We start from the raw sequence: 16,019 nt of genomic DNA, 5'->3' as shown, positions 1-16,019 counted from the left end.
ACACTGTATAGTTTATAGTGATAAATTTCAAATAATTTAAACTAGGTAAGGTTATATTCGATTTTAACAGTTACCGTTACCTTAGACCACCTCTGAGACTGCTTTTGAGCTAATTAATCAAACAGAGCATTTATTTATTAAATTGAAAGAGAAAACCTACAAAAATACAAAACACTACTCCTCTTTGATGGCATTTAACGTTATATCAGTTAAAATCTATGAATAAAAGTAGATTTATAGGACTTACCTTTCCTCCGTGTCCGTCTGCTGGAAGTTGACCGTTACAAAATGACGGGCACGCGCACGTCGCGCACCTCATTCAGAAAGTGACGTGCGCTGCTAATTTAAGGTTTAAATGTTAATTTGTCCCGTACTCTCTTTCATTAACAAACATTATCACCATTTGCTAAGTAAATTGTTTATTTTATTGTTCTTAAACTGATGGCATATATATATATATATATATATATATATATATATATATATATATATATATATATATATATATATATATATAATTATTTTAACATGCTTGATTAATTTTTTTTTGTATATTTCCCAAAGAATATGCTGTTCAAATGGTATCTTAATAATAATAATACATCTAGTGCAATAATATTAAAAGTTATCTGAAGACCAGCTGACCACGTCGCTACAATGTCCCCAATGGGACTAACTAGCGACGTCTTTTGAGTACGTGCCCATGACGTTTCTGGGAAGTTAGCCAAGATTTTAAAAAATGGAACTTTACCACGACGTCCTCACAACGTTGCCATAAAGTAATGTCGCGCTGACCAAATGACGACTAACTGGCGACGTCCTCACAACGTTCTGTGTTTGCTGGGAACCACCATTTATTTGGATCATTTTCAAATATTACTGTTATTGTGTCATGAAATGTAATTTTAAAAGTATTTCAGGCGAGAATGTAGTTGTTTAAAACGCAAATCTATGGTTTATTTATAAAGACCGTGCCTATTTAAAAAATGTGTTTCGCCGATCTCTGCGACGGTGAGCTCCACTCGATCAGCGAGAGCTCAGTCCTCATGTATCCGCCGAGATGCAGCCTCAAATCGGCTAGACCTTCTGATATGTGCCGCTGGCTCTGATGTGTCTTTAGTGGTTAAACATAACATATAATTCAGCTGCGGGGTAAATCTAACAGGTTTTCTTTGGTCTGTATTCAATTTATCTATATGTTAAAATGAAAATAAAAAAGGCAAATTTATATAATATTTCGTTTCATTGTAATGGCTATACACATATCCCTGAACTAAGTACATTTCTGCAGCTGTTATTATGCTTAAATGAAAACCAAAGGAGGCAGTGGTATTTTATATCCCATTTCGTTTTATTGTAAATAGGAAAATTGCAGTAGCCAAGACGAGCTGACTGAAGTTATCAAGTACGCTGCTGTTTATAGATTTACCGGACTTGCGTCGTCGCGGACATCACACTCCTGAGTCGAATGCACAAAGTCTGAACTAACTACCGAGGATGCACGTCCAAAATCAGCGTACTTTAAAAAAACAAACAAATCAGCAGTACTTTGTATTGAGAAACGCGCGCAGACCTACGTCACCAGTCTATTTGCCTAATCTACCCGGTACTTTACACCGCGGTGGAAACGCAGAAAGCAACAGGTCTGGGGGGAAAAAAGTTCCTGGGAAAAAAAGTTCCTGGTAAAAATGTTCCGGGTAATTTCGGTGGAAACGCGGCATAAATGTATCCTGGTGTTTTTTTTTTTGTTACTTTTTTTTTTTTTACTTTTAATCACCATATGTTGAAAATATTTTAAAATATTTTCATATCCTAGTTCAGTTGTTTTTATTTTATTAGGTTATTTTATTAGTTATTATATTTTATTAGGCATTTTAAATTTCATTTGACAACCAGTACTAAAAGAGTATGAAAATATTGAAATGTGTACATTTATCGTTTTCTCTCTGTGTGTCACATTACACTTGCCCTGAATATTTCAGTGACACACAATTTAAGAATCAGTTTGCCACAGTGGCAACATAATGGTTTGATTTTTTTTTTCTTCATGAAAATGGATATTTGACAGTAAAGTGCTCAAGTTGGGATGCAAATATAAATTTGTTTAAAAAACATCTGTGTTAAAAGTGTATAAAAAAAAAATCAACTAATTTTTATATGAAAATATTTAAGTATTTTGACAGCTCATCTGACTTGGTCCTTCATAGCCTTTGCTTTTCTTTATATTTGCTCATTAAAACTTACCATATGTTATTCCATAGTACCATACATTTGTAGGTCATGGTAGCCACAGGTAAAACCATGAATGGCTCTTCACTACACAGTAAGAAAAAAAAACTGTTATAATAATAAAAAGTCTGGTATTCATGAAAAACAGTACCCTAAACACATTTAGTATGGAGATAAATGCAAAAATTACCATAGCTTCATAACGAACAATAATTCTGTTATTATATTCCATTATTTCTGTAACAGTTAATACAGGCTTGAGTCCTGATTCACAGCGGATGTCTGATGGCAAGTTGGATGGAGTGATTTTTACAATTGCAACTCACAGACTCAATGCAGACACCTTGTTGTAAAACGCTTGTTTAATATATTGCTTCTCCACACAAATCCACTGTAAGATTTATGTTCGACACTTTTTTTTAAACTATTATATCTATTCCTTTGATATATGAGTGATGTGTCTGTGACATTTTCTTTAACTCTAGTTTCCTTAATTCTGCTGCACCAGCTGTGGAAACCTGACCTGGTGAGGACCCTCCTTTCCATCCTCAACCATTGAACCTCTTATCACACTCTGACGAGGTAATGAACTGTTAAAGATTCTGTTGTTGGTCAGTGAATGGTTTGTTTTAAGCTGAAACTAGTAATTTAAATCATTTTTCTGAACAATTTGATAACAGCTATATATAACAGCTATATTCAGGGTGTCTGCAGGTCCTCAAAAAGTCTTAAAATGTCTTAAATAGTGTTTTCCTACTATGAGGCCTTAAAATGTCTTAAATTCAGATTAGATAGGTCTTAAATATTTTTGGTCACATTACCGCTAAAAAATCTTCAGTCTGACGGACCTAATGACTGTTTACAATCATTGGACAGATGAGATTTTTTCTTCCCCGCGGTAAGTTACTGCGTCATCAGAGAGAATTGCAGTAAGTTAGCAGAATACAGAATACAAGTTCATGTTGAGGCTCACTCTGTTTGTCTCTCTGTGAGAGACTTCAGAACAAATAAGCATAACAGCAGACATAAACTCAGTAGAAACACATGGAGGTAGAAATTCAGAATGTTTAGTTTATTCATAATGTAAGAATTACAGAAACTTCAGACACTTTGATCTTCTGAGATATACTAAGGACACACAGTGCATTAACATACAGACATCTGTTCTCACATCTCACTGAGAGAAAATGCAGGAAACGCCTCTCTCACATATGCAACAGTTCCTACTCATTCCATTCCTTCCCTTCACATAGCTCACTCAGAATGGTCAATAGTAGAATATAATGGTATATGTTAATGCAAGTGATATTTACAGTCATGTTTGGTGTCATTTGAATTGTCTCAGTGCAACTGGTACAATGGTCTCTGTCTTACAAAAGTAGATTAAAAGATAATTCATTTCCTAAGAATTAAGAGATATTCTGTATATCTGTAATGGGAGGGAGTGCCCCTTCCTAGGGTCCTCCATGTAAATTACCTCCTGTTCCCATTGAGGTGTAAACTACCCTGGTCTGGGACCTGACCTAATGCAAATTCCAATTGTTAGTTTCTGTCTTCATCTCGGGGGATGTTTGTGTGAGGTATTTAAACGATTGCAGCAAAAGGATCAGGGCCTTCTGTAGCTGGAATGAGCCCATAGCATGAAGTGTGTCCACACACTTCATACTATGTATTTTTCTAAGAGTCAGGTATGCATCTTTTACTATTAGATTCATCTTTGAGAATTTGGTGTCTAGTATTGATTTGATATCTATGAATTGGCTATGTAATTGGCATAATCCTTACCTGACTGATAATAAATTGTTCCATTTGATTTACTCTGACTGACTCTGAAACTATTTTCTCAAGGAGATTAAGTGAAGGCTATGTTTCCGCAAATCTGCGTCCAGGGTTAAGTGCATACTAAAACTCAGACTAGATGGAGCATGGGGCGCATCAGGTGAGGTTTTAGATTTCTGGCTAAACCGTTTGACTTTAGTTAAGTTGTACTCAGTTGCATTAACTATGGGGGGCTAGTAACAGTACTGGTCATAACCGCTGGTTATTGTCTCAGCTTTAATTAAGTTGTACGAAGTTATATGACTGTCGGGGGGGGGGCTAGACAGATAGTGCTAGCAGAACCGCTGATTATTGTTTTGAGCTTTAACTAAGTTGTACATGGGTAGCTGAGGGGGACTAAATGGATTAGACATAAACCTCTGACTACTGTTGAGACTGGCGAGTTTGTGATCGTGGGGCACACGTAGAAGAACGGCCGTCGTGGGGCACCCTGAGCGACATAGATTCCTAATGAACGAGTAAAATAAAGTAAAGAGTTAAATTAGAATAATCAAATCTCAGAAGAATAACAATAATAATTAGAGACCAACAAACAACCAATTTGCCTTTCAACCTAAATTCGAGGTCATACTAAAATGGAGTCAGATTAAATAATAAAATGGAGTCAGATTTGAGCTTAACCTAAACTGAATAACTTTACGCGCTGAAAGACAGAACACGCAGGAAGCCTTCATCCAGCACCGGATACCTTCCTTGGGCCGAGTGCCTGGACCTTACAATAACATGATATAGTTAAGTAACACTATGAGAGTGAGCTATTTTGCTCAATATTCTCACGATGCAAAAAAACATTGAAAACACCTACAGAGTGCACGCATTACGTGTGTGCGTTTAGGGTGCACTCTTTCACTGCATGATTCAGTTTATTAAAATACATTCAGAATGATCACAAATTAAAAGACATGGGGGTAGAACATGTGTATATTTATACCACTTAAATATAGTTAAATTTTAAATTTTGGTAAACTTCACATGGAAGAGTGCCTTTTTTTCTTCTCCAAAAATTACCATTTACAAATGTAATGGGTTTTTATTTTTTTAAAAACAGTTCAATAAACTATAAATTCTATTAAGAGACTTGTGTTTTAGACACCATATTGTCTGTTTTTGCTCTATTTTGCCAACAAAAATAATTCCAAACAGCCACAGCACTGGTTTGCATCTCTGAGCAACATGATGGCTTTTTCTTCCTGAATGAATCAACTGTTTAAATGATTCGGTTCAATCACAAAGACTCACTTATTAACAGTGACCTGCTGCCACCTACTGGCGGTTTTAATTTCACATTTAAAGTATCTTCCTTTTTAAATAATTTCAAATATCAGTATTCAACGTTTTATGTTTAATATTTCAAAACATTATTTAAGCATTTGTAACTGCATGTTAAATACATTCATGTTCTGGTTTAAACAGTGTGTAAATGCATCTAAACGCCACTTCAGGTGCAGCTTATGTCTGGAATGCAAGGATGAATGTTGTTGATACTGATTTCATTTGCTTGGTAACAGCCCAGATGTCTTATTATTCTAATTCAATGATTAAATGGAAGAATTTGATTCAAAAGATAATGCAAACTTATAGAAAAAATGGCTTTATAATGGTAAAATGCCCATAAAAGGTAAAAATCTATTTAAACTTAATTTCTATCTCACCACCACACAGAATATTACAATAAAACAATATTACAACAAAAAGCAATGATACAGTTATTGTAAAAATATTAAACTATTTATAACATAATGTTTTATAATGTATATTGGTGTCACTGATTAAAGTGTTAGAAATTCATACAGGTTTGGAACAAAATTACAAATGACTTTGTTCTGGTGAACAGAAGAATTTTAAATAATATTTGTAACCAAGCAGTTCCATAGTATTTTTCCCCCCATATAATTTTTTTTCCCTACAATGGAAATCAGTGGTGCCCAAAACTGCACCATTTTTGGGGAACTATCAAGTCGATTATTTCATTTTTATATGATGTGATGTTCATTTTGTATACATTGTTACATTAAAATGCTCTTACTGTTTCTTTTCTTCACCCAATACCTTAGGACAAACCAACCTGTGATCTAGACTCCTAGATCCACCCCTGGTCCACGATCATTCCCACACCTGTCTCTCATCACAGTCCATCACCAGTGTCTGCACCCTGCCTACTGCTAATATTATGGATTTCTGTTCTGGATATGAGATATGCCATTCACAACAATCTCTACATAATATCAAGCTCAAATAATTTAGTCCTGCCTAACAGTTTTCCTGATTTGTTACTGTTCACAATGTAGCACAGTCTCGCCTACCTTTGTGCATTCAGTTGTTAAAATATGTCCTTATTATTTGATTGTATCTCAAGTTTATTATTTAAAAGCAAATTCACAATCTTTCTCGAGAAGAGATAATAGGTGTGTTTGACTTGAAGCAGTGCTGTGCAGACCGATCGAAGTATGACATCACAGTACCACGAGAGCAATAAGACTGTAAGACAGCTTCTTATGCTTTTGAATTACTCTCACGATACTTTGTCATACTTTAAGCAGTGCTGCGCAGACCAATTGAAGTTGAACACGTCTAAAGTGTAAACTCTCACTTGTCAGCTATGGGACTTCCTGCAGTAATATGATGAGCAGGTGTTCAGTGTCATCATCTTACTTTATTGAAATGCTATATTGACCTGGATTCAGGTTTAAAACTGTTTAACTGGGAAAGAAGAAATTATGTGTCATTAATGTTGTGAGGCTGCATAACATCTGGTCAGATGAATGTTTGTGTAGTCTGTTTCCTCTTGAGGTTTCTATCTTGTATAGTTAAATATCTAAAAATGAATGTCTTTGTAACCATTCTCAATAGATACTGAAAGCTTTTTTTTTTTTGGCGCTTTTAAACAAAATATTAAATGTAATCTGTGAGGTAAGCCATGGCTGGGTGTACATTACATAATTTTAATATATGCTGTGGAGGTAAAGAACTACATGAACAGAAGCCATGAATCAACCCTTAATTCTAATGGTCAGGGGTGATCAATTCTGTTCAAATTCAACACTGATCCAACAGCCCTGTCTGTAATTAACCAGTACTCCTGAAGTTCATAAATAGCTGGTTCAGTAGTGTTTGAGAAGGATTGGAGCTGAACTTTCCAGGAAGTTGTATAGTTATTTAGACAGGTAAGTGTTGGGTGTGATTAATTATTGAGTAGTCTATTGCTCCTAATTATTCTGTAGTTTAATTATAGGCAGGATGTACAGTAATTGCATTAAATACTGTATAGACTATAGAACATTTGTCTAAAACTAGTGAATTTAACAAATATCTCAAGTTTAACATTTAGATGTGTGTGCTTGACAGTCCAAGAATAATTTATGCATTATGATTTGAAACATTAAGCACTATTTTTTTTAGAGTAAATAGTACAGTAATGTCATTTACTTTGGAGTTACTTGCTCAGCATCAAATATATATGTATGTGTGTATATATACAGTGTATATATATAGGTTTACATTTAATCGTTAATTCCAATCACCAAGCTTGTAATGTTGAACACTTAAAACCTACAAGTAGTCAAGGATCTTATATGCTCTCTACAAAATAACTTGCATACAGGTTTATCTCTTATTACAGAAGAACCAAACTAACAGGGATAGTTGGACAAACATTTAAAATTGCATGATGGATTACGTGGTTAAAACCCTTTTTGTGTTTTTTGTCATTTGTTTCCAGTAAAGAAGGTTATAAGTCACCTTTTGCCTGATCATTTAGAGCAATGAAAAAATGTTGGTGCCTCCTTGTGTGCTAAATATTAATGGAATATAAGACAAAAATGGGACAAGTATGGATCCATTGATGCAAAGTCTATCTACAAAATAATGTGATGTTTGAAAAGCAAATATCACAGAATATGAATTTTAAATAATCGTTATTTCTTCGCGTATTTCCCTAATGAAGTAGCAGCTGGTCTGCAGCTTCCCGTCCTCGACGCACATGCCGGCATATTTCGGGTGCTAAAGAGACGTCGTATAGATGTCATTTAGAGGTAGGGAAGACGTTTCCTTTAACAGCTCAAACAGACGATCTACAGACGATCAAAATACGACCATAAAAAAAGAATACGATGTTTATCAGATGATGCGCTCTTTAGCAGACGTCTCCGCGACGTACGTGTGCTATCTGGGTAGAGGCCGACGTTTCGATATTGGGCCGACGTCGGCCAGACGTACATGTGCTGTCTGGGATAGTTTAGTATTCACACAACACATCTAATAACCATGCACTCCAGTTATATGTGATTAAATAAATAATATTTTGTCTGAAATAATATGAACAGCAGCAGCTATTCTAAACTTTCTCCTTTTTATTTCCTGTTTCTATCTCAGGATGGCCATCGCAAGATTACTAGAGATTACACCAGCTCCAGACTGAATCCAAACTCACTTGTGAAGACTTCAGATGACACCGACGCTCACAAAGACTACAGACAACAACTGTACATGAACACACAAAACAAATATTATCCTTATTTTGCCTATAAGGGTAAATTTGATTATTTTCAACCTGCTTTACTGTAACTTCTCTTATATCTGTAAATGAACAATATTTACTCTCTCTGAGTTATGTGGACCTACATGTCCCCTTTTATTTGTAAGCATCACTCTGCAGGATGATGCAAAATGAAATCACGAGTTTTGACGTAATGACACAATGCAGTATCTAAATGAAAACATGCTGTTTTGCATCAGTTTTGCAGCAAATAAACAGTATCTTGGAGAAAAAATAAACATTGTTCTTTTACAAATGTTACCAACAATATAACAAAATACAAAATGGATTGCATTTTTTTTACTTACCCTTTAAAAATGTTGAAAGAAATGTTAATGTTAACTGAATACAAAACTAGAGACTTGTTTAGTAAGATTTTATCAGAAAATATTTTAGAATTTTTATCATGCAATTTAAAACATTTTAATTGCTTAATTATTGTTTGCCTGGTTTTATTTTGTTTTTATGTAACTCTTTTTAAAAAGTTCTTGGTATAAAGTTAGCCTGCGATGCTGACAGCACTGAACACATGACTTTTTATTATGAACTAGATGGTCTTCCCAGTGAGTCTCAGTCACCTCTGGCTTTTTAAACTGTAACCTTGAAACATGCATTTCCTGTAAACCTACTTTGAAATAAGTATTGTCAAAAGGTGCTATAATCATACAGCATTTAACCATGCAAGTACTGTAGTAATGGTTATTTTTGTTTTTACTATGGGTTTACTAAAAAAGCTGTAGTAAAATCATGGTTAATTTTCGAAAGACTACCGAATTATCCAGTTTTGATCAAAGCATCTGGTAAATGTTAATGTATTTGTGCATGTAATATGAAATAAATGAAAATATTAATAAAGTTGCGTCTGTTCTTGAGAGTGGTGTGTATTGTTTTATTATAAACCAGCGGCGGTAGCCGCGGGTGATCCGTAACGATGAGCAAAACGCCGGTGAACCGCGTCCACGCAGAGCGGCCGGGATGTATCGTACCAGCATCGGCCGGAGAGCATTTCCGATCAGAGGCCGACGTCGCCGAGACATCTTGCCTATTAGCAAACGCTCCCTGAGCGATATCGTACCGATGGAATTTTGTAGGTCGGCTCGACATCGGCACAACGTATGTGTGCTGTCTGGGAATCAGTATAACGTTAGGTCGTTCGGCAACATTAGCGCTATCGTGATCTTCTATGCAGTATGCTAAGCTAACCTCACAAGAAAGTTGAAAAAGTAAATGTTTACCTTCAACATCATGGATATAACCCTCGATCCAGTTGCTGTAACCCTTCATGAGGATAGACCTGGGAATTTTTGATCCTTCGTCCGCCCATGACTCCACAACAATGAGCGTAAGATGAGGAAGATATGACAGGTTCGTAGTCCACACAGCCATGTTTAGTTGTTGTTATTTCCGGTTTACCCTTACAGCCTCGTTTTCGATTCAAAATGGCGGCGGGCTGAATAAGGGCGTATATGCATGGAATTGTGAATGATAGCATGGATAAAGGTTCAATAATGGACTCGGAAGACCGAATAGAAAGGATTGATATCTACGTCAGTGCAGAGGCTGTAAGAGTCACGAAACATAAGAAAGAGACAGAAGACTTCAACACAGAAGAACCCCGAACACCTCGACACACAGAAGACTTCAACACAGAAGAACCCCGAACACCTCGACACACAGAAGACTTCAACACAGAAGAACCCCGAACACCTCGACACACAGGTAACTGAGATTAAAGGACATTTTCTGATTATTCACTCTCTTCCAGGTCCTCCAGTATGATCTGACATGCTCCATTTGTTGATGGTGGTTAATGGTTTATTTTTTCCCTGAAAGTGACTGACCGTTTTGCTAGAGAAGACACTTATTTATCAACCAGGGTCATGTGGATTAATTTAAAGCTTCCCAAATATGGATTTTTGACCTTTAGAAAAGGTTTATTTTGAGACCTGTTCATGTTTTCCTCCAAAACCAAAAGTTATCATCGGCTGAAAAAAGAAAATCATATACAGTGAAACTCGGATGAGTAAATAATCAGGAAAGCATTTTTGAGTGAACTGTTCCTCTGCATTTACTCACAAAACACAAGAACAAAAACCACACTAATAAACGTCTGACAAGCGTTAAAGTTAGTCTACAGTTCACATGTTTCAGAAGATGTGAGTGGTATGATATGAGGAAGTGAAGAGACTAACGTCATATCTATCCTCTTCAGGAAGTGATGGTGTGACGATCTCCAGAGCAGCTGGTGTGTGTTTGGGGCTGATGTGTGTTCTTCTGATGACTGCAGTCATAGTGTTGTGTGTCACCTTCATTCAAGAGAGACAACAGCTGCTAACCAACAATATGAGCCTCACTCAAGAGAGACAACAGCTGAAGACTAAGATCACCAACCTTGCAGAAGAGAGAGACAAGTTAAAATCAGAAATAAATGATCTTCAGAAGTTTGTGGGTAAGTTTCTTCAGTCTAACTGGTAACTTGATCTAAAGCAGACTCAGATTTTAAAGTGGACTGTCCTGGGTCTGTTGTGTAGCTAACGCTTGTAATTGACCTTTCTTTAGCTCTTTATGTTTATAATGATTAATGATAATTTAGGGATGTCAGCTGAGTATAAATAATAATTTAAGACATATCTTGAAGTGGCTTTATAAGTCAGTATTCATTTAATTGAGCATAAGCATTTCATTACAGTTTTTCTTGATTGCTAACACAATTCATGAAACAAAATTCACCATTTTCTCACAACTATAAACACAATCTCAAAACTACACACCAACTTGTTCAAACTTCCAGGTTAAAATCAGATATTTAAGTCAAAAACATTCTTAGCTGTTTATGTTTACAATGGAGAGCACTAATGAGATCAGTTTAAAACACTGTTACAGAAACCTTCCTTTGAGAAACAGGTTTCCTTCTGAAAGTCATTGTCTGTTACAGTATACAACATACACAGAGCGTACAGATACAGTGAAATTAAGAGATAAACTGTAAAGAGCTCTTGCAGTAGATTAAAAGCACTCACAACTATAATAAAATATACACTACTAGTACAAGTAATATAAATAACCTTTTTAATTGGGTTTAGATTTAAATTTAGTTCAAGCCCTAGTAAAAAAAAAAAAAAAAAAAAATATATATATATATCTATTTAGTTCTGCCCTTCGTAAGCCACCGAAACATACTTGTATGTTTCCCGGTACACAAATTAAGTACAATTTACCTTGATCTTCAAATTCCAAAAGTTTTCACCCCCCAGCTCTTAATGCATCTTGTTTCCTTCTGGAGCATCAGTGAATGTTTGAATCTTTTTTAATAGTTGTGTTTGAGTCCCTCAAATGTCCTCAGTCTGAAAAGATGCATCTCAAAATCATACAGTCACTGCCTGAAAGGGTTCAAATATGCAAAGATGCTGGAAAACTGAAGAATCTGCAGGACCTTAAAGATTTTTCTGAAGAACGCTGCTCAGTTTAACTGTTCAGAACAAACAAGGGACTCATGCACAACCATCACAAAACAGAAAGACAGTCGAGGATCATCAGGTAACAGAACACAGGATTAAGAACCAAGGGTTCCCAAACTTTTGAGTGGGGTTATTTAATAATTTCAGCAATTTTTTTTTGTCTTGTGGACTAAATGTTAATATCTTTTATGTACAATTTCTTACTCAGGACAGTACTAAATATAAAAAAAAAACATGCATTTAGTATGAGCTCTCTTATTTTTTGAAAATTACTCATATTTTCACAGATTCTGCAAGGGGTGCCCAAACTTTCGATCCCCACTGTATATATATATATATATATATATATATATATATATATATATATATATATATATATATATATATATTATATATATATATATATATATATATATATATATATTAAAAGTATATTTATTTCATATTAAGAATAGTTCAAATCTATTGACATTTACTGATAAATCGCTCTAGACTTACTGATATAACATTTATATTTCAGCTTTATTTGTAGTGCTACTTGTGCACAATGCACATCTCTCAATATTAATCCTACAGTGTGTTTAAATGTCACTGTTGATGAGGATTGTATGATCTCTGAATAATATGTAATGTCTTTAAATGCAAGATATTTCAAGTGTAGCTGAAGCATAATTGCTATAGTCCCACTTTAACACAATCAAATAAACTTCAGTGTATCTTTAGTTACACTTCAGCACTAGTTCTGCACAATTAAAATGCATTCAGTACAAAGTTAGTTGTTCCAGTTTGGCAGACTTTAAGTTTACCAGTTTAATATACCAAAAGTACAATGGCAGTGTATTTTTATTAAGTACATAAATATGTAAATGTTTGTAGTACACTTATCATGACATAAATGTATTTCAAATGCATTTTAGTGTATTTCTATTTCACTAGGGATGTCTTATCTGTGTTTATAGATGGATGGAAGTGTCATCAATCCAGTCTTTACTTCTTTTCCTCTGAGAAGAAGAACTGGGATGAGAGCAGAAGATACTGTAGAGAGAGAGGAGCAGATCTGATCATCATCAACAACAGAGAGGAACAAGTGTGTGTGTGTGTGTGTGAGAGAGAGAGAGAGAGAGTGTGTGTGTGTGTGTGTGTGTGTGTGTGAGAGAGAGAGAGAGAGAGTGTGTGTGTGTGAGAGAGAGAGAGAGAGTGTGTGTGTGTGTGTGTTTGTGTGAGAGAGAGAGAGAGTGTGTGTGTGTGTGTGTGTGTGTGTGTGTGAGAGAGACAGAGAGGGAGAGAGAGAGAGAGACAGAGAGAGTGTGTGTGTGTGTGTGTGTGAGAGAGAGAGAGAGACAGAGAGAGAGAGAGAGAGAGAGTGTATGTGTGAGAGAGAGAGAGAGAGAGAGAGAGAGAGAGAGAGAGAGAGACAGAGAGAGCTAACTGCAGATTTCCCTCCAAAACCGTCAAAAGTTTTTTAAAGGAACTCCAGCTGAAAAACTTCTCACAATATTTGATCTTCAGCTACTAAACAGAGAGGTGAGCACTATCTGGCACAAAACTTTGATAAAAAAGTTATTTTTACTTTATTAGAGAGAGTAAAACCTCTCATAATTAGAAGCTAAAGGCTAAAGCTAGCTGCAGCTGTGACTCAGTGGCCCAGTGTGATCACCATGGCAACCCTAGCACAAACAGACTGCAGGGAGGTGTGTTACCCAGAGAAGTGCAGAAGTGTGCAGGCACGAAAGAAACACAAATACAAGACTCTCAGAGACAACCCTGATCTGCTGTATGCTGACTACATTCAGCTCAACGGTAGGAGAATCAAGAACAACCTCATCTTCTACACCACTCTAATAACTGCATGGAAACTGACCATCTGTGAGGAATACAAGCACCTGTTTAAAGAAGGAATCGGACGAGGGGGAAGATTAACTATATGTAAAGATGAAATGCTGGATACAGACAACCCCATTCTCACCATAACCTACTACACTAAAGGCACCTTCCTACTGCAAGGCAATGAAGCAAGAATTCATTTGAGGAGATGTTTCCCCTGCTGAAGGCCAGAGTCGAGGAGGAGAGAGACGAGCCTCAGGGAGACTGTACAGACTCTGAGGAAGAAGACCCAGTGAATCCTCCTCCTTCACCATCTGAACGCCGACTGAGAGACAGCTTAGCTTTACTGGAACTGGACTTCACTGAATTCAGAAAACACACTCAAGCCAAACTCTCAGACAAACACAACACAAACCTTCACATCCAAGAGCTCAAAGAAGAACTCCAGCAGCTGAGGAACAACACTCACTCCTCCATCACTGAACTCACCAGAGCTGTCAGAGATCTACAGGAAGACAACCGAGCTCTCCGTGTACAGATAGGCAAGCTAGAGGAGGACAAAGAGAGAAAAGAGGAGATCTTCTCCAGACAGCTGCAAGACATGAGAGAGCAGTTACAGAATAACACAACAGACAACACACCGTGCTACAGTACAGCTCCTACTACAGACAGACCTAACTACACAAACACAGAGAGTGTACCTGCGACAAACACACAGACACCTGCAGCAACACAAGCCTCACCTGCCCACAGTCCTGAACCTGACCCAGATGTGCTCCTCCTCATGGACTCTAATGGGAAGTTCTTGGACCCACAGAAACTCTTCCCACACCAGAAAGTCACTGCAAAGCGATGCAGCACAACAGGCCAGGCCCACAAGATCATCAGAGACTTCACAGGACACCCCTCACGTGTTATTATACACACTGGGACGAACAACCTTCACTCACTGCGCAACACTACTGCTGACGCTGTGAGGAAAATAGCAGAAGTCACCAGCAAAAGATTCCCAGAGTCACGTATCGTAATCTCCACACTTCTCCCACAATCCGACACACCACCACACATCATCTACAGCATTAATGATGAAATCTCCCGTAGATGTTCTTCACTCCCTAATGTACACCTGGCCCACCACCACAACATCAGCCTCCATCACCTGTATGATGGACTCCACCTGCACAGAGATGCAGTGCGTGTCTTTGCAAAGACCCTAAAGGATGCAGCCCTGGGCCGCAGACCATCATCACCAAGGCCCCTGTTACCGACCCCAGAATACCATCAACCCATTCACCCCTACATGCCCAGACACACCCCTCCGACCCCGGTGAGGAAGGACATCGCCTGGACCAGGATCCCACATCATCCACCTCCAGCTCCCCACAGAGCTGTACACCTACAGTCACCGACCTCACATCCACCTGCTGCCCAACAATCCCCAGTCAGAAGGAAGAGACCGAAGGCCCCCCCACAGCAAGAGAAGCCCCCCGAGCTGAGAGCACAGAGCTACGCTGAAGCTGCAGCACGCCCCCCGCTGCCCCCAGCAGTGAACTGAGTCAGATCAGAGAGATGCTCCAGACCCTGTGCAGACAGCTCCTCAGCAGATAAGGACAACACACACAAACACATTGAAAAAAAAATGCAATGTAATGTAAATTGTTTAGCATGTACTGTACATTGTGACAGGTTATTTTCTCTCTGTCTTACAAAATAGGTTTATCTTTAATAATACTAATGAGTTCATTTAATATAAGTTGTTGGAATATTCAGGGTCTTTTTTCTTCAACTTTTGGTTCTAAAAGCACAGACCCTGAATTCCTTAAAAATACCTGGTGTAGAAATGATGCTCTCACCTACTGTCCCTCAGGCTACTATGAAGTGATTGTGCCCTCAGTTAAATTAAGTACAGTACATCGTGGACGAGACTCAGGAGGAGTTCTGCTGTGGTACAGGGAGGATCTGGCCAAACACTTTTCTGTCATCACACTCGGAAAATTTCACTGCTGGTTAAAACTAAATAACCAAATTGGCATTTCAACCACTGACACATACCTCTGTGCCATCTATATTCCCCCAGCAGAATCCCCTTACCATGATGAAGAGTATCTGAACAACATCCACACAGAGATCAGCCG

The 16,019-nt window shown here is 37.3% G+C and overlaps 1 protein-coding gene and 1 long non-coding RNA gene across 2 annotated transcripts in view; both read left to right on the top strand.

Annotated features, from left to right (window-relative positions):
• Nucleotides 1-2,324: 2,324 nt before the first annotated feature.
• LOC127968761 (uncharacterized) lies at nucleotides 2,325-6,623 on the top strand. The gene is made up of 3 exons (XR_008156121.1): nucleotides 2,325-2,622; nucleotides 2,715-2,811; nucleotides 6,123-6,623. It is a non-coding gene; the product is annotated as an uncharacterized LOC127968761 (long non-coding RNA).
• A 3,445-nt stretch (nucleotides 6,624-10,068) lies between these two features.
• LOC127968219 (CD209 antigen-like protein C) overlaps nucleotides 10,069-16,019 on the top strand; it is a 29,305-nt gene continuing 23,354 nt past the window's right edge. Inside the window, exons 1-3 of the mRNA XM_052569268.1 lie at nucleotides 10,069-10,321; nucleotides 10,815-11,051; nucleotides 13,020-13,147. Coding sequence (XP_052425228.1) covers nucleotides 10,069-10,321; nucleotides 10,815-11,051; nucleotides 13,020-13,147 — 618 coding nt within the window. The remainder of the gene's footprint in view (nucleotides 10,322-10,814; nucleotides 11,052-13,019; nucleotides 13,148-16,019) is intronic.

Source organism: Carassius gibelio, chromosome A4 (genome assembly GCF_023724105.1).
Source record: "Carassius gibelio isolate Cgi1373 ecotype wild population from Czech Republic chromosome A4, carGib1.2-hapl.c, whole genome shotgun sequence".
NCBI classification, from domain to species: Eukaryota; Metazoa; Chordata; class Actinopteri; order Cypriniformes; family Cyprinidae; genus Carassius; species Carassius gibelio.
Note: the sequence above shows the minus strand (reverse complement) of the source record. Positions and strands in the feature narration are given on the sequence as shown.